We start from the raw sequence: 23,685 nt of genomic DNA, 5'->3' as shown, positions 1-23,685 counted from the left end.
TGTGTGGATTATACTTCAATAAACACCCTCAAGGCCAAGTATTACACAACCCTCGATAGATGATTTTTATCACGCAACTATTTAAGAACTCACAAATACACTTGGAGCTGAAGATACAGTTAGAAATGTACTACAAATGGGTACGTTTACAGGTATGTTTACAAGTGTATCCCAAACAAGACCAGGATTCCTTACGATATAATGAATACTTGTGCATTTTCCATGAGCACTAGCTGTAGGCAAAGCACTTCTCTGAGCACTCCGCATAGCTATTTCAATTCTCTTTTTCTTTCCTATTACAGTAATAATAGTGAAATGGCTTTCAAATTCAAGCTATTTGTATCAGTTGATTTTTACAACTATGCAAGTGTTATATTGTGTTTAGCTTTTAACTACAGTTCAAAATAATTTTTTCAAAGGCTTTAAAATTTTTAGCATTTTAACTGATTAAATATATAAAAGGGAATAATTGTATTCTGAGTTGACACAAACCAAGAAACTCTACTTTTTATCCTTAGGAACCTTTAAAATCTACTGGACAGGTAGTCTCTATAATTACTGAATTAATTTCCTTTGAATAACAGCTTTTATTAGGTAGATAGTTACCATACACGAACTTCATTTAAGCTTCACAACCACCATATAAAATGAGGGTTATTTGTGTATTTTCTTCCTGAGAAGATTGAGGCTCAGAGATAGTAAATGGCATTATTAGAATTTAAATTCAGGTCTCATTTTAAATCCAGTGCTCGATCAGAATGCCTTGTAACCGACAGGGAACATTTAAATTACATCACAAACAAGTATTCCATCCGCCAAACAGTAGGCGTATAAAGGCAAAACACTTTTCACCAAGGTATATAATTAAGTGGTGAGGAAATCTGGGCTATGTTTCCATAATGCATCGTATCCTCATGCTGCTTAGTTTTTGTGAGAACATTTACTGTTAATGTTTAAACTTGACTGGCAGGTTTCCTTTCCCGTCAGCACATATTTACATGTATCTCTCTTATAACAATCCATAAAAACATCAGGAAGAAAGAAAACACTTCTGTCCAACTCCATACTCCTTACAAGGGCAATCTCAATATAATCATCTTTCCCCTAAAAGACAGTCATTAACAATAGGTGACAGGATTCACTTTGACAGGAAACCTCAAAAGAAATACAGCAGCAGCACATTTTATGACAAAATGCAAAACCCAATTCTACATACGCTTTTTGAATCTGAAGGGCCGTCCGCTGGCCTTGACTTGGACCGTTCAAACACAGCTCTTAGGGACTCCTTCTCATGCCTCATCTTGCGCTTGAGAGCTTCAAGCTCAGAGGTATCAGCTGTGGTCCCCTTTTTGGGGGGACGAATGAACAAGGCCTTAAAGGCCTCCAGCGCGGTTTCTGGTGGCTTTGGCTTGACCTCTCCACCCTGGGTTGGGGCTTCTCCGGGGCCGCTCTGGCTCTCCTGGGAAGCACTGCAGCCCATCTCTTCTTCCTGGGGCGGCTCAGGGTCTTCTGCCTTCAGTTCGGCTCTGGGCATGTCAATGCTGAGTAGCTGGGAAAGCTGCTCCAAGAGAGTGGGAGTGGCCTTCAGATCACTTGCTTTCTCCGCAGTCTTCTTCACTGTCTGTGGCATTGTCTGTGCTAACGACTTGTGAACGGGCTGGGTCAATTTGAGCAAAGCCAAATCCCCATCCTTCGGTTTAATTTCTGTGATGGTCTCCCCACCCTCAGCTGGAGCCCCTTTTTTCAGCACACGAAGCCCACTAAAAAAAGCTGGAAGCTGGAATGACTTCTCTCCAGGGAGTTCTTTTTTAGAAGGGGTGTTCTCGGTGACACCAGCACTCAAGCTCCAGTCCGTTACCACAGGTAGAACTTGGGAGCCTTCTTCTGCTTGCACCTGGTTGGGGCTGTGCTCCATCTGAGGACCACCATCACCAGGTTCCAGTTTGCTACATTTCTCAGGGGGAGTCCCTTGAGGACCTTCTGCACCCAGCTCTGCGTCATCCCTTTCCCTGGTGGCAATATTTTCCCTACAGTCTCCTGGCTTTTCTTTGGGCTTCTCAGATGGCTTAGATAAAACAATAACAGGGGACTTTGGGCCATTGGTGTTGCTTCCGTCTTCTGGCTCCTGCCCACCATCATCAGATTCAGAATCACTGGTGGTGTTCACGAGGGTCCCACGAACCAAAAGGACATCATCTGTGCTCAAAGCAGTGAGTGAAAGAAGCTCTTGACCAGGGAGAGACATCCTTGCCTCTGCTTGCCTCTGACTTCCCTCTGACTCCACTTTTCTCTGACTTCCCTCAGACTCCATCTCTGTCCCCACCCTCGCAGGCTTCCCTTCATTTCTGAGGTCAGGTGGACCCTGAGCCTCTGCCTCCTGCTGATCTGAACCATTGCTGGGATCATCCCGCTGAGAGGTGGGATCCACAACTACACTGTGGAATGCTTTCAGCACCACGTCTTCCTCTTCAGGCTTCACAGGTTCCAATTTACTCGTAAACCCAAACAGGGATTTCATGGAGAACTTGCTCAGGATGGACTGAGCGATGTCAGCTCCAGCTTCAGATTTGTCTGTTTCTGAGACATCACTGCCATTCACAGATTTACCACCGTCCTCCATGTCTCGGATTAATGCCCCCAGTGGAAGTTCTGACTTGTGTTACCTTCCCCTGCTCTCAGTTTATCCACTCCATCAGCTCTTAACTTACAGGACAGAGAGCAACAGGAGCCGGCAGCCAGACTCCCGGCCGCAGAGCCAGCACTCCCGGTCTCCTTCAGATCAGTCACCACCGCGCTCTCCTTCCGGTGTGTGCGACGAGGGTGCGCCCAGGGCAACTGTAAAAAGTCCGCGGAGCTTTGTGCCCCGAGGCACAGCGAGGCTGCGCACCTTACTACACACAGCTGCTCTTCTGGGACTTCCGCATTTATTCCCGTGGACAAAAGGCTTTTTGTCGTAAGGAAAGTCAGCCTGTCCCAGTCATCCCAGCCCAGGACTTCACCACAGCTCCGCCCCAGTGCCTGTCTTTCTCCTGGTTGCTTTTAACTTCCTCATTGGTGAGCAAGTGGCTCCAGAAGTGCTGAGCCGGCAAGCTGATCCTTACAGGCCTCCACCACCCCCGGAGCAGCCCAAGAAATTCAAAACTGAATCAGCAGAAAATGACTGAAATACTTATTACGGCCCTGCTTTGCCATCTAACTTATGGTCAGAAGCCTGGGTCATCCAGGCCAAAACAAACAAACAAACAAAAAACTAGCAGGGCACACAGATCAACAGTCACGCACAAAGCCCAAAGCAAAGAAATAAAAGTACAGAAAGAAATAGATGATCTCAAAATGCCTGGAATGCAAAAGCAGCTAACTTACTGCCCTTGAAGTTTTTTGTTTTTTTTTTAAAGTGCTTTCTTCCGCTTCCCTGCAGGTCTCATCTGGCATGCAGATTTTAGCTGTGGGACCCGGGAAGGAAAACCAACAGGACTGGTTTCAGATTACTGCTGTTTTAGCTCTGCACTGGTGTCTCAGTGCTCCGCAAACAGGTACTTAGGCAAGCACGCCCGCCACGCCCGTGGTCACCGGCCTGAGGGCGGCAGAGTAAACAGCCCCAGCCCCCCAGGAGTGGTTACCCCCGCACACTCCCTGCCAACCTCGGGCTTCTTCAGCAGCTCTGACTTCCTGGCTTTTTTAGGAATCCTGGGAGCCAAAGGGCACCTCTCTCTGCTTCAGTGATCCAACCAACTAAATGTAACCTGGCAATGGTACAAGGTAACACACAACCTGCCTTGTTAAGCAAGGTAATTCATCAAAGATCCCCAAAGGGCCACATTCCCCTAAGGGACAAAACATCTGAAAGGTCCCTATCAGTCGGGTCTCTATCACAGACCCAATTTGCCTAAAACAAAAATGGGACAGACAAATCAACTACCCAACATCAGCTCAAAGTAGTTCCCAGTACTCTGTTTATATGCTGGGAACCTGGCAACTCAGGTCATGGAAAAATTGCAGTCCTGTTTCCCAGCTGCCTGGTTGCCTCTTGGGACGGCTTCCTGTTGTACCTGAGGGTCTCGGTGTTTCTCTTTCAAATCCTGTCCAGTCAGCAGGCATTCAGTGAGCACCTGGGCACTGTGCTGGATCAGGAAAGTGAAATGGCCTTAATAGGTATCAGGGTTTAATAGTAATCAGGGCTTAATAGTAATCACCGGCTCTCTTTGAGCACTACTGTGAGAAGATTGAGCCCAATGTTAAATGCAAAAGGCAATTTATTCTGCAAAACAGAAGTTGTTGCCACAAGCAAAAGGACAGCCTTACCTTCTCTGTAGCAGAGAATGGCTATGGGTCCTACACTGATAACTTGTATCATGTTCCCCAATAAATATTAATACAGAGAAATTCTGGTTGCAATAACACATTTCTAGCAACGTGTCCAAAAGGACCCCTCATACAGAAAAAGGGTACATAATATAATATATTCCATCAATCCCTATGGGAAAGTGAAGACAGTACTTCCTAATCCCTGGTTTGACCTTGTGTCTAAATAGATACTTTCCTGTTTGCTGCTGATCCTAGCATATGTTGGAATGATCAACTACAACACACACGATCAAAAAGGGCACCACACATACAGAATATGCATGGGTGCCACTTAAGTCTCAGAAGAAGCTTCCTGTCTAGAGAAAATGAGCATTGATAAAATCAGACTTCTGCTTCTTCAAGCCTGAGGAAAGAAGGAATCATCACACCAGCTCATTCATAAGATCAGCCTTCTATGATAATATACCAGTGAGGGGAGGAGACATGCACATATTTGGTGTTTTCTTTCTTAAACTGAAAAATATCCATTTTCTCAGACATACCTGATTTCCAGAATATTCTGATTTCAAGAACCCTCTGAAATCATATTCTGATTTCCAGAATATATTTCAAGAACCCTCAGCAGATTTGGGCAACATGGGACATAAACTGGAAAGCCTTGTTGTCCCTTCTACACTACAATGTGGAGCAGAATTATAAAGTCTCAGAATCCTCTCAATAACCACGATGCCAATATATCATGGAAAGTGGGACAAGTCTTGGGTCTCAGGAGATGATTTGATTCTAGCATCTCAAGGTGGGTAAGTTATTTTTAGGTTCACTTTAAAAGTGAAGCAACTGTGGGCAGGAGAGCATAACTGCCCCAGGTTGCACAGCTAATGAGTAGAGAATGGTAATAGTATCTAACATTTATTAGGTGTTTACTATTCACCAAGTACTGTTCTATATTAACTGATTGATACGCATAACTATGAGGTTGGGATTATTCTTTTTCCTATTTGGAAGCACAACAAAATAAAGTGGTTTCCCCAGGTTCACAGCATTGGTGAGTGGTAAAGTTAGAACTTGAATCCAGGCAATACGACTCCAGAATCCACACTCTTAACCACTCTTCTAAAACCTTGACTTCTGCCTCCTGCCCAAATCGGATGACATACACACCTGAGCCAAGAAATGTAAAGAAGTGTCAGGCCACATGGCTGGTGGTCTCAGCAGGACATGTGACGTACTCTACCCTCTGAGATGACACAGAAGACTGACCTCACAAAAAACTTAATGAGAATGAGCACTCTTTTTTTTTCAAAGATTTTATTGATTTATTTTTAGAGAGGGGAATGGAGGGAGAAAGAGGGAAAGAAACATCAATGTGTGGTTGCCTTTCACATGCCCCCTACTGGGGACTTGGCCCACAACCGAGGCATGTGCCCTACACTGGGAATCAAACCAGTGACCCTTTGGTTTGCAAGCCAGTGTTCCGTCCACTGAGCCACAGCATCCAGGGTGAGAATGACCATTCTTTTTCCTTGATGTAATTTAGGAAATAATCTAGAGGGGCTGCTTAGAAAAATTAAGCAAAATTTCCTAGTGGGCTTTCCCATTGCTCACAATCAACACACAGAATTCTCTGGACTCAAACACAGAAAGAAGGTTCCAGCCTCTGTCCATGCAGTTGCCCTTCATTCACAAAATGGGCTCCTATCACAATGATGTATCCACCCAACAATCATTATTAAGCACCAACTGTGTACAAAGCTCCAGGGACATAAAGATGAAAAAAACTCCAGCCCTCCAAAACCTTCATGAAATGTATAGCTTAATAGGGGAAAGCAGCCAAGAAAGAGGTGACTCTGTTCACAGGCTATAACCAAGTACTTCAAACCCCAAACAGCAATAGGTGGACCTAAAACAATTCTGAATGAAAGCAAGCAGTGGCCACCTCATTATGAAGATGAGGAAGAAGGAACGGCATGGTAGTTCAAACAGATCTTTGAATACTGACACTCTTTCAGGCCACTGGTTCTCATGACCATGAAAAATATTACTATTTCTGGTCATTTAGGGAATTAAAAAATGTTTCAGACTGTAATGCTCAAATAAGCAACTACAAATTTGATCTTAGTTGCTTTGAAAAGCGGTTCTATTTAATGCTGTAATATTTGTGGGGTGGGGGAGAATACCGTATTTTGTGCATCATGTATAATGTGCACCAACGTTCTTGTGCACATTATACACAGGATTATTATACCCGTGGTATGGAATCATTATGCCCCTCTATAATATGCATCCTTATTTTCCCCTCAAAAATTTGGGCAAAAAAAGTGTTCATTATACACAGCAAAATGCGGTAGTCACTTTTCTTAGATGTAAATAGCATCTCATTGTCTTATTCTGTTATTAAGCGCCTACTACCCGAAACGGGGGATAGCCAAGACTGTCACCTGTGCAACATTACCTGATTTTCTTTTGTTCTGACCTCAAGACACTTAAGCTCTCTAATAGCTACACTTGAGCAGGAGGCCAAATAAAAAATGAATCTGCCTCAGACAGCTAAGATCAAACAGGTATGATAAATAATTAGGTAGCATTTGACCCACATGATGTTCTTTGTAATTATTTGTTAAAGAAACAATCAGTACCCAGCCACTTGAAAATGGAACTTAGTACCTACTTGTGTGGAGAATTAGTACCAGTGAATTTTCTATGTTTCTCCCGTCCATCTCACTATCCAATTGAGGCTGCAGCCAACTGTACCTCATGGCAATAAGAATATCAGTCTAGCAAAGAGATACCTGGTAAGATAAGTCTAAAAAAAAGTGATTGCAACAAAAAGACACACCACCTCATGGGAGCAATAGAACCTAGCTCCTTGACTCACACAAGATTAATCAGCATTAAACACTTAAAAAAAAAATCAATTTGCAGAAATTGGAAGATGCCTAAAAGGAAAACTTCCTAGAACCACTTCCCCTTACTCCGTGTGGCCTTCCCTCATATCATTCACCTTAGATAATTCCCTCCCACATTCTCATAAAACCCCAGAAAGGCACAGGAACAGTTAAGCGAATGAGATTACATTTCACAGCATCAGGCTGCTTAATTCCCATGTTATCCAACTTATTTCAAGGTCTGGGCCTGATCTGAATGACTGCTTGCTTCCACCTTCCTAAAGTGCTTCCACGAGGTTCATGTGATGATTGCTTGAGACAGCAAGTAGAAAGTGGAGTTAAAATTAGTAAGGGTAAGTAAAAGTGTAGAATCTATTTCTGTGAAAAACAAAAGTTTAGAGCAGAAGAGTGGGAAAAGTAAGTAAACTATGAATAAAGGTATGAGTGGAGTAATGGGTAAAGATGGGTTTTGGGGGTTCAGGAAGTATGTGTTAACTTATCAAATGAAGTTGAGATCTAAGGAAACTATGACATCACAAGTACTCCAAAAGACATTTAAATGAATGAGGTATGTAGGTTATGGAAGAATTTGGGTAGAATCAAATTGTTGGGAGGCTGAACAGGACTTCAGAAATATTAGAACAGAAATATTAGAAATCACTTAGCTCAATCCTCTTATTTTAAAGAGGAAGGCATCTGAAGTCAAGAGAAGCTAAATAACTGGCACCAGTTCACCCTGTGCAAGTGCAGCAGCAAGGTTGAAATGGTGCCCTAACTTCCACCCAGCCCACATCACAGCCCTACTACTGCCTTGGCACGTGGTCTTCTTACCTTCTTCCTGAATAGCACCCTCTTTATGCTCATTTTCCACATCTTCAAAATGGAGTTATGAAGGCAAATGAAAGACAAAGCCAGAAACCTCCCTAGGCTGCCCCTTCTACTTTAGTTTTGTAACATGTCCCCTGCCTTCCCGGTGGGGCTTGCCCCTGCCAACTAACACAACACTTAACACAGCCCCTCTGCGTTGCCCTATCAGAAGCCAGCAACGTTTTTACTAATTGGTTAAAAAAGAAAACGTGTTGCACTTGCATACTCCAGAAACAGGTCTCTGTGATTAAGGCCTCTTTCTGTTGAGCAGTAGCAAGTATTCTGTGGAAATACGTGGAATGTAGGTAATAAACTAGAAGACTGGAAGGGAGGCTGTGGTGAAGCTGGAAGACAAAAGAGAGCTCTGGGTCTGAGATCTTTCAACAATCAAGGAGCAAGAGCAGTTGCAGAGTTAAGAACCTATCCCTGGGTCCTGGGCTTACATCCTACTCTGCTCCATCAAGAAGATTGACCTTCAGCAAAATATATAAGCTCCCTGTACCTCAGTTTCCTCACTTGGAAACTAGGAATTAAAAAAGTACTTCCTTTATGGGTTAAGAGCATTAAATAAACTATTATCTATTTGACTCTCTCATCAATGCCTGGCACATAGTAAGTGCTATATGGCAGGGGTGTCAAACTCATTTTCACCAGGGGCCCCATCGGCCTTTTAGGACTGTATAAATGTAACTACTCCTTAACTAGGGGCAAGGAGCTAGGTGCTGCAGCCGGGTAGAAACAAGGTGCCAGGCCGGAAAAACAAGGTGGAGGGCTGGATTCGGCCCACGGGCCTCGTGTTTGCCACCTGTGCTATATGGGCATGCTACATTTTCATAGGAAAGAAACAGCTTTTTTAGGGATATCAACCAGCACCCAACAGAATTTTTTTTAACTGTTAATGTGAAACAAGTATTACTAATGAACTGACAGAGCAGGAAGGTGCCCCTCCCCTACATATGCACTTGGGCAGAGGGGCCATTTGGGCTGAAGAGGATTGTTTGTTCATTATAGAAAGGCCTACTAAATATGCCTCCCCACACCACGTCCGTGCCATGAGTGAATGGAGTTCCAAACCAAAATTCGTTCAAGGGATCCCTTGGGGGTGTTTCAGGGCCAATGCTCTCTGGAGTGGTTTTTTCCATCAGTGTCACCTGAGGAGAGTAATTAGCTTGAAGTTTTCCCAGGTCGCCACTGTAGAAGGTGACAGAGTTCATCCTGTTCTTTATTGTTTTTCCTGTGCTTCAAGATGATTTTAAACCAACTCAAATCATTTCAAAAAATGCATGAATTTGGATTCTCTCAAGAAAATACTTTTCTCAATGGTCTGCTGATGGAGGTTGATAATGATACAGCACGTGTGGTCCCTTAGCACCATTACACCAGTGACAAAAATAATGTGTGAGGGGAAAGGAAATGCTGGGGCTTGTTTGTGAAGCTGGCAGAGAGGGTAAAAGATAAAAGGAGCATTCTTTAAGGCGTAGGATTTCCCTGGACAGGTTTCTGAAAGGTTTTGAGCTTTTCCAAAATGAATAGTATTGGTGTCCCACATATATAATCACCACGGAAGCCACGAAGTCCCTGCAGAAAGCATGTCACGTGGCTAAAGTCGATCATGATAAAAGTTTTCGATGAAGATCTGTAATCTAATAAACCACACAAACCTATTGCTGCCGTGTGCTCCTGCTTCCCAGCCTGGGCCGTGCTCTGCTGGGTATCTTTTTCCTTTCCTTCTTTAACTTTTTAAAGTAAAAGTTACCTTGAGATATTACTTCAAACACCAAAGACCCAGGTATCATTTTTAATTATTTTGTAAATTTAAAGGAGACAACAGAAAAATTAGGGAAGGTGAAGATTTACCTAAAACAAAATGAAGGTCAGTAAGAAAAATAAGCGTAATGGGAAAGAAGGGAAAGAACCAGCATTTTTTCAGAGAGTCTTTCTTGTCCCAAGTAAGCACCATCATAAATTCTTTACGCAAGTTTTCTTGTCTGTTCATCCCCACCCCCCATAACTCTAGGAGAAGAGTGTCACTGGCCTCATTTTATAGATTAGTGCTTTCCAGTGCGAGTTCCTGGAGTAACGGGAATGTTCTGCATCTGTCATCCAGTACAGTAGATACTAGCCACAGGTGGCCTCCAAGCACTGAAAATGTGGCTAATATGACTGGGGAACTGAATTTTTAATTTTATTTAATTTTAATTAATAGCCTACTAGTACCTACTGTTTGGACCCTGCTGTTGATGTTAATACCCGAGGTTCAAATAAATTAGGTCAATTATAAAATTAAAGAACCAATGAGCAGCAAAGCCAGGATTTTGACTGGGTTGCTCTGATTCTAAATGTGCATTCTTTTCATTATAATGAGTCAAAGATCTATAGTATTGTGCAACAGTTCTCTGTCACATTGAAACATCAGAATGGGGGCTGAATAAATCACATGGTTACAGAACCCGATGGCTACTGTAAGTTAGGAGGAATTTACAGAGAACACAAAGATTATGAGCTCTGATCTTATCTGTAATGATTCCTTAAAGTTAATACACACATAATTTAGTCATTTTAAGAGAAGAAATATAGAAACAAATAAAAATGTATTAAAATTACAGAAGGGAAAGTAATCTAGGCATTGCCAGAACTATGATCCCATCCTTGAACACAGGTGAAGAGAGGGCAGGAGAAAGTAGAGGAGGGGCAAGAGCTATGGCTTTGAGTAAGAGATGTGTTCAATAAGAGATATTACTTACTAGTCACACACTGTGTTACTTGGGCAAGTTTCTTAACTTCTATGAGCCAGTGACTACATGTATAAACTGAGAAAAATATTTAATTCATAAGGACTGTCCTAAGAATTCAGTATGCTAACAGTCCTAACGCTTGCTCGATTCGCACACTCGGGAGAGTGGCCACCATCATTACGGAGTCTGCATGGTGGCATGGACCAAAAGAGTTGCATTTCCATAGTTTTAAAACATATCCACTATTGCCTCCATTTTGTACATTATTTTAATTTGTTATTTAAACAAAACAAGTATATATAGCACTTCTGTCATTTTCAACACTTTAAACATCATGAAATATTCTAAAGAAATGAAAGGGAAGTTTGTAATGTTCATCTCAGGACATTTATGTAGTAGCTACAGTTCTTAACCCAATTTAGATTAATAATAATAAGTCAAGATGGCTTAATTGAAGTCTGCAAAAATAAAAAGACAAAAAAGAAAAAACCAACTGGGCCATAACACCTGGAACCTTATGTTAACTTAGAAATGCTCTCAAATGTTCTCTAGGCAAAGGCTACTGCATTTCAAATTCTAAATGGGTCGTGTGGGATTGTAATTTTAACCACAAATCACCATTTTTATCCTGGAGAGAGAGGAAAGAAAGTGCTTTTCAGAAACACACATGGAACATAAATGACATGTGTAGTGAGAGACAGAAAAGGGAGGCTGGAAAAACTGAACTCGTTCAAAGGGGATGAAAAAATTCAATTATTTTGAATTTTACAGAAACCAAATAAAATATTTCAGCTGCAATATTTGAATTCATTTAAATAAAATGCCTAGATAAATTTCTCAACATTTTTATAAAGCTCAATTCTATTCTGTGGTCTCTCAGGCTCTGAAAGCATGATACAAAGTTTTCTCTGTGTACGCTTTCAAGGGTCCAAATTTTCCATGAGCAGCTATTATATGTCATGTCAGAAAAGGCAAAGGGGAAATGAGCGCAGTAAGCATTATCAGGATCCGAGAAAAGTGAGCTTCACAGTTCCATTAACCATGTAGGTTGTTTCACAATTAAGCCAAACTTACTGTTCCTTTTGTTTTACAAAGAAATCTGAGATGTTAGATTTGCCCTTATCTTATCGTATATAGAGAAGGACAGGTAGATTTTATGTGAAGCAAGGGAAATGGCATAAGAACTGAACTTTGTGGCATATTTTGAGGATTTCTATTTAATTAAATGTGATAACAACCTTCCACACTAATTTCAAAATTGGTACTAATTTCAGATAACTGGTTAAATTTCGTGGGGTTGGAAAGTAAAATCAGATTACTTTTTTCAGTTGTTTTATCATGACTTAAAGTGATGAGTTTGTACAGTAAAAAATAGGCAGTTTTCCAATTCAATCAATAATTCACCACTTCCAGCTAGTCTTTTTCCTAGAACATTTCTTGATCATTTGTCATACAGCCAACAGACATGTGATCTGTCTCTCTCTTTCTCTTTCTCACTCTCTCTCACACACACACACTCACACAAATACTTACACATACATCTGTGGCCTTTAGCTATCAGTTGTAGGCTCTTATTGGCTTCCATGAAAACAAGACAAGGACGCGGCCCCTTCCATGTACTTACTGCAAAGGCACCAAATCAGAGAGCACTGTATATTCTTTGCTGTTGAATCTCATTTATGCTATGGAGTTTGACATTCAGGAGCAAAGAAAGGTAGAAAGACTGAATTCTGCTCCCATCAGTGTTTCCCCATTAGCTTTAAAGAGCCAGGATCTTTTCAAATGCACATTGAGACATCTAGTGTTGCATAGCAGCAGTTGCAGACTCGTCACTGGATTGAGGTCTGAGGGGTGATCTGGCTGTAGTTCTCAGTTAACTAATTCTGAGCCTGGTTCTCAATCCTTCTCATTGATTATGGGACCTAACTCATAACCATTAAATGGATTTCTTTGTTTCTTAAATTAAAAACAAAAGAAAACAAACAAAAAAAGCATCCACAGTAGTGGAGAAGTAGAGGGGCTTCACATTTAAGCATTTGGGTTCAAATCTTTGCCCCTGACTTGACTGAACTTGTCTCCATATTTGTACACTGGGTATCATGATAACTGCAAAGGATGGTGCCTGGCACCTAGGAAGTGATCAGTACATGGAAGTGTTTGTTCTGGGTGAGACACTAAAGGCTGGTTGTGGACTTGGGAACTATATCATTCCGTTCATAAGATACAATTACTTGGAACCTGATGCTATGTCCTCCCCATCCAATTAGGCCAATTCAGTAAGAATAATTCAGGGCCCCACTGGTGAGAAGAAAATTGAGATGATCCTTGGAAATCAGAATCACCAAGAAGAGGTCAGAGTTTGTGTTTTAAAAGCTGGCAGGCAAAATCCTGCTTCCAGAATTTGTGCAAACAATATGTGATCTTAATGACTGGTTACTTTTTCTGCTTTTCCTATATTTTTTTCAATCTCAGGTCTCAGCTTTTTTAGTGGCCTTTCTAGCCCACCCATGTCCCTTGTTTATAGACATTTTATAAACCATCCTTCAGAGTGAGTATTCCTCTCAAATGGGATTTTCAGGAAATTGCACTTGTCATAAGAAGTTCAGCCCCATTTGCTCTCTAGTCTGTCCATACTCAGTTGCCTTTGGCACCTGGTTCAAAGTGCTCTTATAACCGAGGAGCATGGCTAATGGTAGTTTCTCATTTGGTGGAACATAAGAACCTTCCCTTTAAGGCTAACTTTAAAATGTCCATTCTGTAAATGGGCACTCTGGGGTGACTGAGCGCTTACCACATCGAGATGCCACCCTGGGCAATTCACACATTTGTTGCATATGAATGATGTCCAGAAGTGATGCCTAGGGTCGCTAGATTAAGTAAATAAAATATACGGCAATCGGTTAAATTTCAGTATCAGAAAAACAGCAAGTGATTCTCACTGTAAGTTCATCCTATGGAATATTTAGCAAGCTCAGTATCTAAAGGTGGAACTGACTGAGCACTGGGTTTAGTCTTTCAGGAGTTTTGTAGGTCGCCCAGAAGGGCCCACAGAATTTGCTTGAGCAGTATGAGAGGATGATCTCCTGAACAGCACCTCTCTACACGGGGTAGTCTGGTGACACTCAGCCAAGTGGCACCAAGACCAGCCCTGGGTACTTAAACAATGAAATGCATACCGGTTGGTAAACACATGCTGCCCCCAATCTCTGTAGTGTCTATCCTGCCATTTCCCCGGGGACCCTGGGGTCTTCTCACAATTCAGTGACTGAAAGATGAATGTCACATCACGGATGGCTCCTGAGGGCATTATGCTAAATGAAATAAATCAGACAGAGAAAGACAAATGCTATATGTTCTCAGCTATATGTGGAATTAAAAACAAATGAAACTTACAGAAACAGACAACGAAAAAGAAAAAGGACCAGAACAGGTGGGTGGTTGACAGGGGTGGGGGATGGGGGGATGGGGAGTAGAGGAAATGGGTGAGGGCAGTCAAAAGGTACAGACTTCCAGTTACGAGATCAGTAAGTTCTAGGGATGTAATGTACAGCATGGTGACTATAGTTAATAACTATAACTGTATTGCATAGTTAAAAGTTGTTAGAGTAGATCTTAAAAGTTCTCATCGCAAGAAAAAAGCAAACTGGTAACTGTGAGGTGGTGGACATTAACTAAATTTACTGTGATGATCATTTTGTAATACACACACACGTAAAAGCATTATGTTGCACAGTTTAAACTTATGCAATGTTATATGTCAATTACACCTCAGTAAAACTGGTGTATGTGTGTGGGGTGAGGGATTGCACTGGAGAAGCAGAAAGAAGTGTGTGCCTTCAAATAGACTTCGGAGACTATATACAAATTTTGGTCTCCTATGAGAGATGTGACCTTATTTCTCATATTAGAACAAAGAGTCACATTGAGAATATTAAAATTTATTTGTTTCCTTTAAGTAAACTGATTTGCATTCCACGTAATTATCACTGCTTGTGTTGATTTATGTTCTTATAATAAAATCAGGAAATCTAATATAGCTAAAAGGGACTTTGTTTCATCTGTTCCTGTTTCTCCCCATTCTGTCAAAACACATTTAAAATGAAGCCCACAGAAGGCAGGCAAGTATGGCCCATGGTGCCATAGCTAGTACTGGGCGAGCCAGGGGTAGAAGTGGGGGCGATGTTCAACCCCTGGTCTAGAGTGGCAGTGGGCGAACTGCAAATCTGGCCCACCGCCTGTTTTTGAATGGCCCATAGCTAAATGACCTTTATGTTTTTCTTAAAGATTTTATTTATTTATTTATTTTTAGAGAGACAGAAAGGGAGCGATAGAGAGAGGGAGAGAAACATCAATGTGTGGTTGTTTTTTGCACACCCCCAACCAGGGACCTGACCCACAACCGAAGCAAGCGCTGTGACCGGGAATCAAACCTGCGACACTTTGATACACAGGCCAGCACTCAATCCACTGAGCCAAACCAGCCAGGGCAAGCTTTATATTTTTAGATGATAGGAGGTTGGGGTGGGGGGGGGACATCAAAAGATAACATTTTTTGACATTTGAAAATTATATGAAATGCAAGTTTCCATGTCCATAAACTCTTATTGGAGCACAGACACATTCATGTATGTATTCTCTATGGCTACTTTTGTCAGCAGCATTGAGTGGTTGCAACACAAGACCTGTATGGTCCCCAAACCCTAAAATATTCCCACTCTGGCCCTTTACAAAAGAAAAAAGAAAGAAAATTGAATAGAAGGCCTGAATAGTAGCACCAGCTTTCATGCCAGTGACCATTCTGATCTGTGGATGCCAACCCCCCACCGATTATTAACTATCTGAGCTGTCACCCCTGCATACTGCCAAGTGGCAGCGCATCCACGGGAAAGGGCTGAGGAAAGTGACTTTCTGACGGTGGCCCTGGGACACAGCGGTGCTGTCAGGCATTTCAGGCTGACCCGAACAACACATGGTAATGAACACCTCCCTGACCTTAGTGTTCAAAGTCCCTCAGTTGACAGATGTCCTGGTGTGGTGATTACTGACAGGATGTAAACTTTTACTACATCACTAGAACCCTTTCAAATGGGAAATCTTACTTAGAGTATCAACATTTAAAACAATGAGAGTCAAAGGTTACTGAGGAGAAAAGGCTTAGAGGTGAGGAGCCTTAAGATCCAAAGTGTAAAAAAAGCTAATGTAGAAAATAAGCAAAAGAAATTATCTTTATAATTAATAGAAGACTAAGAAACATATAAGTATTTATATACTTTATTCTGTATTTATATGTGTTTATATAAATATGTTATTTATATAAACACATATAAATATAATTATTTATATGTTGTATATGATATATATGTAAATATTATATTTGTTTTGTTTATATACATACACATATATGCCATTAAAGGCTGGTTCAGGAGATAGAACTTATTTATGCAATGATATGTATCAAAAGCCTAAAAATACTAGGAGGAGAAAGGGCATAGGAAAAATTATATGTGTGACAGTGCTTTTACTTCTAAATTGTAGTATCCTATTCCAAGACTGGAAATAACTTCAACATCCAATAATAGAGAATAATTAAATAAATTTTTGGATATGATGTAGTGGGATAATATGCTTTCACTTAAGATATATCTAGAAAGAATTTGTAACAGCATGGGTAAGCAATGTACAAATAATTGGTAAAGAAAAAAAGAAAGAAGGATATAAAACCTGTGTTTATATGTCAAAAAATTTCTTCATTGAAAATATGTCATACATAATAAAAAACACAAAAATATCAAATTTTAACAGTGTCCTTGGCTGCTGAGATTATACACTATTCTTTTCTTTCCATTTAAATACATATTTCAAATTTTCTAAAAGGATTGTGTATGATTTCTATAATTAAAATAAACTAAGTAAAATTAAGAAATAATTTAATTCACAGGGGAGAAGGAAAGCCAAGAATACATAGTTTAGCCAATGCCTAAAAAAACACATAATTTTTAAAATACACAAAAGAAAAAGAAAGCCTTTCAAAATCCATTTCTGCACTTCCACGCCTCAGGCCTGCTGTTGCAGCAAGCCCGACTTAGAGCAATCTGACCAACAGGTGTCGCTGTCCAACTTCTTACCTTGAGCACATCTCAAAGCACACAACTGTACTTTCTACATACAGGGACAAAACAAAAGCTTTACAAACTTCCACATCATGTCATGAAGGGTTATAGATTTTTCATCTTTCAGTTCCATTCCAAAGCTCCTTTTACAATGACTGGGATGTCGAATGCTTTTCTACAAGGACATATTGGGACTATGGTTTTGTGGTTATGAAAAGTGCAAGGTTCTGCTCCTGGTTGCTTGAAAAAATCAACACCCATATGGACATCACAGACCTAACCCATACTTATCAAACACATACTTCCAGACCTGAAAGTAATGAATTGGAAAGTATTCAAAGAAATCAGGAACACGAGATTGCGTCAACAGGCATGAGAGTTAATGGAGGGGTCGGGGAATGCTTCTTGGACTCCTAATGCTCACCCCCATGTCTGACAGGAAACTGGGAGGTGAAGCGGGGCAGTGAGAATGGGGGCAGTCTGACCAATCCTATCAGGCCATCTACAATGTGGAAGTAGCTAAAACTCAGCCCACTGCTTTGTATAGGTTAGTCAGTGCTTCTGTGTCAATGAATACAAGAATGAGTGAGAAAGAAGAAGGCTGTGTTTTTTTAAAACGGTCATCTTGTATTTGGCAGATTTTCTGCCAACCTGATCACCTGTTATTTGAGCAGCTGGAAAGAAAGAAAGGTTTAGGAATGTGCAAGAAAGACAGGCTATTTGGATTTCACTGGAGAACCCAGAGCCTATCAGTCAGCTAACATATGTCCTCATATTTTTAGAGAAATGATATTAAGAGGTGGCTAGCATCAAATGAGTATTCCCATCATGAGGTTTAGGCAGAAAAATGATGTGAACAGAGGACTCTGAATAGCTCAGATAAATTGTAAATATAGTCACTTTCTATCACACAAATTTCAGGTCACCAAGATTAGACAGTTACCTACCCCAATCACACACCAAATGAAACTTCAGCAGCTTTACAAACATGGTTTACATTAAGTGAACATTAAACGAAACTCTGTGGGCTACACAGCACAAACACAAAGATTTCTACTTACATGGAGATCCAAGTACAAGTCACTTCTGTTTGTCTTCTCTCTCTCCTCATGCAGCAGAAAGGAACAGGCTGGTCCAGCTCTCTGGCCCAGGACCCATGCACCTCCATCCCTGACAGGAAGGTCTTTCGTGGCTGACTGCTCATTGAAGCAGTCCCAGGGAAAGCCCTCGGAGGAGATGCCTAGACAAACACAGAGAAGACCTTCAGCGGCATAGTGTCCAGGAAAACATCAAGCTAGTATGTTTGGGGACTCCCTATGTGGGTCACTTCATACTACCTCCTACTTCCCTTTGTAAGTTATATTTTTAGAGTTTGCTTTCCTAGTAAGTCTATTAGGAAAGTGCTCCCTATTCTTGTTACACAGATCATTCTCACTCAGGGTAGAATCAGGGAATGAGCTAGAGGACAGAAGTCAGAAGGCTGGGTTGTCACCTGAGCCAAGGCACTAGTGTGTGTCTCCTGGGGCAGGAACTACCCCATGTTCACCTTCATTTGCGGGAACAGAATTGTCATAAGTGGTGCACACTGGCACTTGGTCAGCTTGTTGAATGAGTGAGGCTGCACAAGTGAACTATATGGAGCTCGCTTTCCTCACCCCCAGAAGGAGGGTGTTATGCTAGTTCTTATCTAAATGTTAGAATAACAGTCAAGTATATGCCAAGGATTGTTCTTAGCCCTGCTCTTCAATATTTTAAAAGCACCCTATAGGTAGGTATCATTAGTATTCCCATTTTAAAGAAAGAAACTGAATCGGAAGAGGTGGTGATTGATCAACCTCAATTTGTTGCTCAAAATCATAGCATCAGGAAGTGGTGAACCCAGGCCGTTACATACAAGAGGCCATGCTCTCAGCGACTAGACTACGTGGCCTCTGCCTGGCATTCCTGTGATGACAATGTGTTTTCTATAACAAAAGGACTGCGTGGTCCAATAAGTGAGAAGAAAGAGGTATATGCTCTCTCTGTTGGAGCCACGATTCATGTTAGCATTATTAAAGACCTTGAGATGATCTTTAGTAAAGAAACTAAACTCTGTATAATAGTATTTTTTAAACTTATTTGACCACAGAATCCATTTAAAGGGGCACCTTATAAACATGTTGCAGACCACTAGTGTTCCAATGGAACACCTTTTGGAAAACACCAGGTTAGATCACCTCTTAAGTCCCATACAGCTCTCAAGTGCCTAGTCCTCTTTTAATTCCTGGTAAGCCACCTTGGCAAAATATTATGCAATTGGTAGAAGTTAAGGGTTTAGGTTCAGTGTACTTTTGCAATAGAGATCACTGTTGGCTATAGGATAGGGTGTTTATTACACATAATCCTTGTAACAACATCTCTTTGGCAGTGACCCAAAGCCAGCGATGACTTCCACCATGCTGAAAACCTGTCTTAGCTGTCACTTGAGCCAAGAATAAATCAACTAACAAAGGGATCAGGTGAAAACATGCTTCTCCTTTATAACAGAGTAGCATTTTAGATGAAACAATATTTAAAAACAGCCAAGGTTTGGGTTTTACTTTTTGTTTGCTTGTTCAGTTAGTTGCTCTCCAAATACTTCAGAGGGAAACGCAAGGCAGGTCACAGCATCTCCACAGCTGCCCCTGGAACACTTGTCTACAGCTACTGAGAAAATGAGAGTCCAGGACCTTAGGTGTCTACTCTGCAGACATAGGGTGTCCACAATATTAAAACCAACCTCTTCCTTTCACTGAGCCAGATGTCTTCAGAAGAAAGCCTTTTCAGTCACCTAGCCCCCATCCTTTCCATATGCCCCTTACTGCCTACAGTCTCTAGGGCTTTTGTTTGGGCCTCCTGTTCTGCAGAGCGCCCTACTCCCGCTCGCAGAAGAGGCACTGTGTTATGGACCTTCACTTTATCTTCCTGGTGACCCCTATAGGAAGGTTTTGCTGGCCATGCTTTAAATAGATGAAGAGATTAAAGTGCAGACCCCTTTTAACTTCCATTATATGGCTCATCTCCCTCCTAGACTATTTCTGTTCACATTGGGCAAGAAACAAGGAAATAGGCCTTTTAAAATTTATGGTATACTCTCACCATGCTACCTTATCTTCAGAAATGTATTAATGACTAATCCTCTCCTTTTAAGTCCCTCTACTTTTCAATTTTATTTTGGAATAGCTTCCGGCTTTGGGTAAAGTTTACACTGGTTAATAAAGTGACATAAAGCATAAAATACACACCACAGAGAACATAATATACAACACCTAAGGTGAGACATCTAGATCATCAAAGGCACATTGTCTGGTGAGCAGAAGTTCATCCTTTAGGTATAAGAGAGAGGTAAATCCCCACAGTAACTAGGATCTGGTGTCTTAGGGAAAATACAGATGTGCACGCAAACCCACTCACACCCCTACAGTGCCAGCCAACACTGCGTGAATGCGGTGCAAAGTGCAATCCAATTCACTCCTCATGCAAAGGGAGCACAACATGAAGTTTATGTAAAAACAATACAAAGTAACTGCATTTTGGAAATAGTTTTAATTTTAAAGAGTCAATCTCTAGTACCTAGTGTTTAACCAGACAAAATCCCTATGAAGGAAACAGACAAGGTAAAAACCATGACGCATAGTGATTTTAGTGAAGATCAATTTGATGGCAAAGGACCAAGGACAGAAATAAGCAACATTAAAATGTTATTCTCAAATATCTGACAAGGTAGGTAAGGACTTAGGACAAATTTGCCATTAGGACGAACATAACAAAGTTTTAAAGTCTTTTCATGGAAGTTTTAATAATCCAATATAAGTTTTTCGAGTACTCAAAGTACATGCCTAAATTTATTTAAATAGGTAATAGCCTATTTATTCAGCTGAATAAATTTAATAAAGAGAAGGAAAACTTACCTAAAATTAGGTAAGTATATTCTGTCAAAAGTCAAATGTCAGTTATTATTCTGATACAAACAGATTTTGAGGTGTTTGATTTTCACTGAACATTTTGTAAAAAGCTTAAAGCGGTCTTATCAACTTAATCATATATCTTTACCTTTTTATGTGCATGTTATAAATTTGTTTTCTACTCAATATTCATCGCTTTTTTGCTTCTCAAAGACATTCCAACTGCTCGATGGACCACACATATGCACACAGGTTAATTCTTATAGCTGACCACTATTAATAACAACACAACACAGGTACAGTACAGGAAAGGCAACTTACCTTGGGGCCACTTGGAAGGTCTGTGCTTGTCTTGCCCATTCAAATGATGAGCTGCACTTCCTGATGCTAACCTACAACATCAGACTGGGGTTTTGCTGTCAATTATCAATATAATGGAAGCAGAAAGAAAGGAAAGGTAATATGCCATTTACAACTGAAGGCAGTATTCATAGTTTATATCTACCTATGGTATGTTGAATTACGGTTTCCACTTCTTTACTCCCTCCCTGTATTAGTATTATGCACCCAAGGCCTTTTCCAGTTGTGTTCGTAGCTCTTCCTATTGGCCCATGGATGTTGGACCTGGCCTTGTGACTTGCTTCGGCCAATTGAATGTGGGCAATGTGACAGTGTGCCGATTATGAGCCAAGACCTTAAGAGGCATTGTGTGTTTTTACACCCTGCTTTGTGTTTCTGCCATCATTATTTGACAAGCATGCCCTAGGGAGCCTGACGTTAGACACACAGAGCAGACCCAAACATAGTCAGTCCTACTGCCTGGAGCCAACCTCAGCTGAACCCAGGTAAAATCAAGTGCACCTTAGCCAATTCCTAAGCCAATGAATGAGAACAATAAATATTTGCTGTGAATATTCACTATTGAGATTTCGGGTTCATTGTTGAGCTAGCTGTCTAATACACTCTCTATCATCTGCCCCCACCAAAAGCACTATACATATTAAAAACTTTAAACCATTTCATCTGAGCAGGCTTACAGACTACAATAATCTTATTTTGTAATTTGTACTAAAAACAATTATTCAATGTATCAGATTTTGAAAAAACCGAGTAAAAACTCATAGCACACCCATTTCCTCTTCATAACAAGGTGCACACACATACTACATTTCTTTACAGAAAAATTAACTTATTTACCTTTTAATGTATTTCCTTTAGTTGTCAGAAGAATATATCAAAATATCTAAAGAATCTATCAAAGAGAAAATGGATTTATATATATTTCAAACATAAAAGTGCCTTTTAGCCTTTCTCTTAAATTTCCTGTCATATCGAGACCTCCCTTGACAGCGATGATGAAGTAGTTATGCCTCCAAAGAAAAGGGGGAAAAAAGCCTGAAACTCTCATGAGTTTTTATTCCTATGCTGTAGTTCCCAAGGTCATCCATCACGGTCGACTTAAAATAAATCCAAAAGGTGACGTTTTCCCAGCTGTGAAAATCAGAACCGATACGTAAAAGTAAGCAGGTTGTCTTCTGTTATGTTGTCCAAACAAGTCTTTACAGGCAAGACGGACAGCAATCTGGATGTGTAGCTAATGGAAAGTGACATCGGTAAGTACTTGTACAGAGGGTGTGCAATTATTCATGTCTGTATCTAGAAAGGCAGATCTTTGGCAAAAGTGTAGTCTCTATGGCTGGTTTCTGTCAATTAGGGATCAACACAATCAAGTTCTGCCCTCATTTTCATTTCTAGTAATGTTAAATGATACAATATCTGTTAAGTAGATATAATTCTGAAAAAGCCTCTAATCTATCCATCCTAGCCTCTAACTTGCCTTGCTAGAAGTATGTGGAGAGAGAAGTTATGAGCCAGGACAGACAGGTAGAAGGTACAGAGAGGCAGGGGAAGGCTGTCAGTGGAACAGGAAGTAGGAAGGGCAGGCAATGGGCTATGCCAGTTTCAGAATCTATGTGGAAAGCATCCATTTATTTCCATTAACAAGTGCAAGGTTGTTGATATTTTAAATTCAAATAAAATAAATATTGGAGCTGGAAGGAATTTTGTATATCTCTCCTGCTCATTTTATAATTGAGGGAACTGAAATCAGGAAGATTGTGGTATTTCCAACAAACCCAGCTAGTGGCAAAGGCAGTACCAAAGTCCAGGTTTCAGGGAAACCTTTCATGCTATTTAGAGAATTACTATTCCAATCCACAGATGGAAATATTGGGGTCTGGGAAAGAAGTAGATGTGCATAGTTTAACAGGTGGTTTCAATTCCTCACTGTGACCTTTGCTAGTTGTTTGACCTTGGTAGAATTACTAAACCTCCCTGAATCTTTATGTCCTCATTAATAATGTGAAGATAATAAGAATATACCTGATTCTGAGCTGTGCTCAAAACTGTTTTCTTCCAAGAATATTTTCCTGGGCCAGGGGTGATATATTGATGAAGAATACAAACAAATCCCTGTTTTAAGAAACCTGTATGCAATGAGAGCATATTACAAATCACATGCTCATGTTAAGGACTATTTTTTGTCAAAGTAGACAAAGAGAAAATAATTAAGCTCATAACAATTCCTGGTAGCACTCCAGTGCAGCTCCTTCCAAATCTGTTCAAGCCTAATCTGATCTGATCTAAAAATAGAATTTACATCATCAAATGCAATAGCTCCAAGTACACGGCTGACTATCTCCAAAAAGAGTAGTTCCTCAGGGCCTTTCACAGACACCCTGTGGCACCCGAACACATGAGCCTAGAGCCGTGAATAAAATTACTTATAGGCATAGCTTTCGATGAAGTCGCATTTTAAAGAGGTAGACAAATATATATTGTTATGATTATTACCTTAACC

The 23,685-nt window shown here is 40.7% G+C and overlaps 1 protein-coding gene across 4 annotated transcripts in view; it reads right to left on the bottom strand.

Moving 5' to 3' along the window:
* The window catches only part of FMN1 (formin 1), a 403,953-nt gene that overhangs the window by 260,966 nt on the left and 119,302 nt on the right, over window positions 1–23,685 (bottom strand). For 3 of the 4 annotated variants that reach the window (XM_053928167.1, XM_045201498.2, XM_053928168.1), the window contains one exon: window positions 17,964–18,142. In XM_053928167.1, coding sequence (XP_053784142.1) covers window positions 17,964–18,142 — 179 coding nt within the window. Of the gene's footprint in view, window positions 1–1,216; window positions 3,321–17,963; window positions 18,143–23,685 lie in introns of those variants that run through there. The other variant, XM_024567895.4, reaches the window with a different exon arrangement.

Source organism: Desmodus rotundus, chromosome 7 (genome assembly GCF_022682495.2).
Source record: "Desmodus rotundus isolate HL8 chromosome 7, HLdesRot8A.1, whole genome shotgun sequence".
Classification (NCBI taxonomy): domain Eukaryota; kingdom Metazoa; phylum Chordata; class Mammalia; order Chiroptera; family Phyllostomidae; genus Desmodus; species Desmodus rotundus.
The sequence above is the reverse complement of the archived record's forward strand: the minus strand, read 5'-3'. Positions and strand labels throughout refer to the sequence as shown.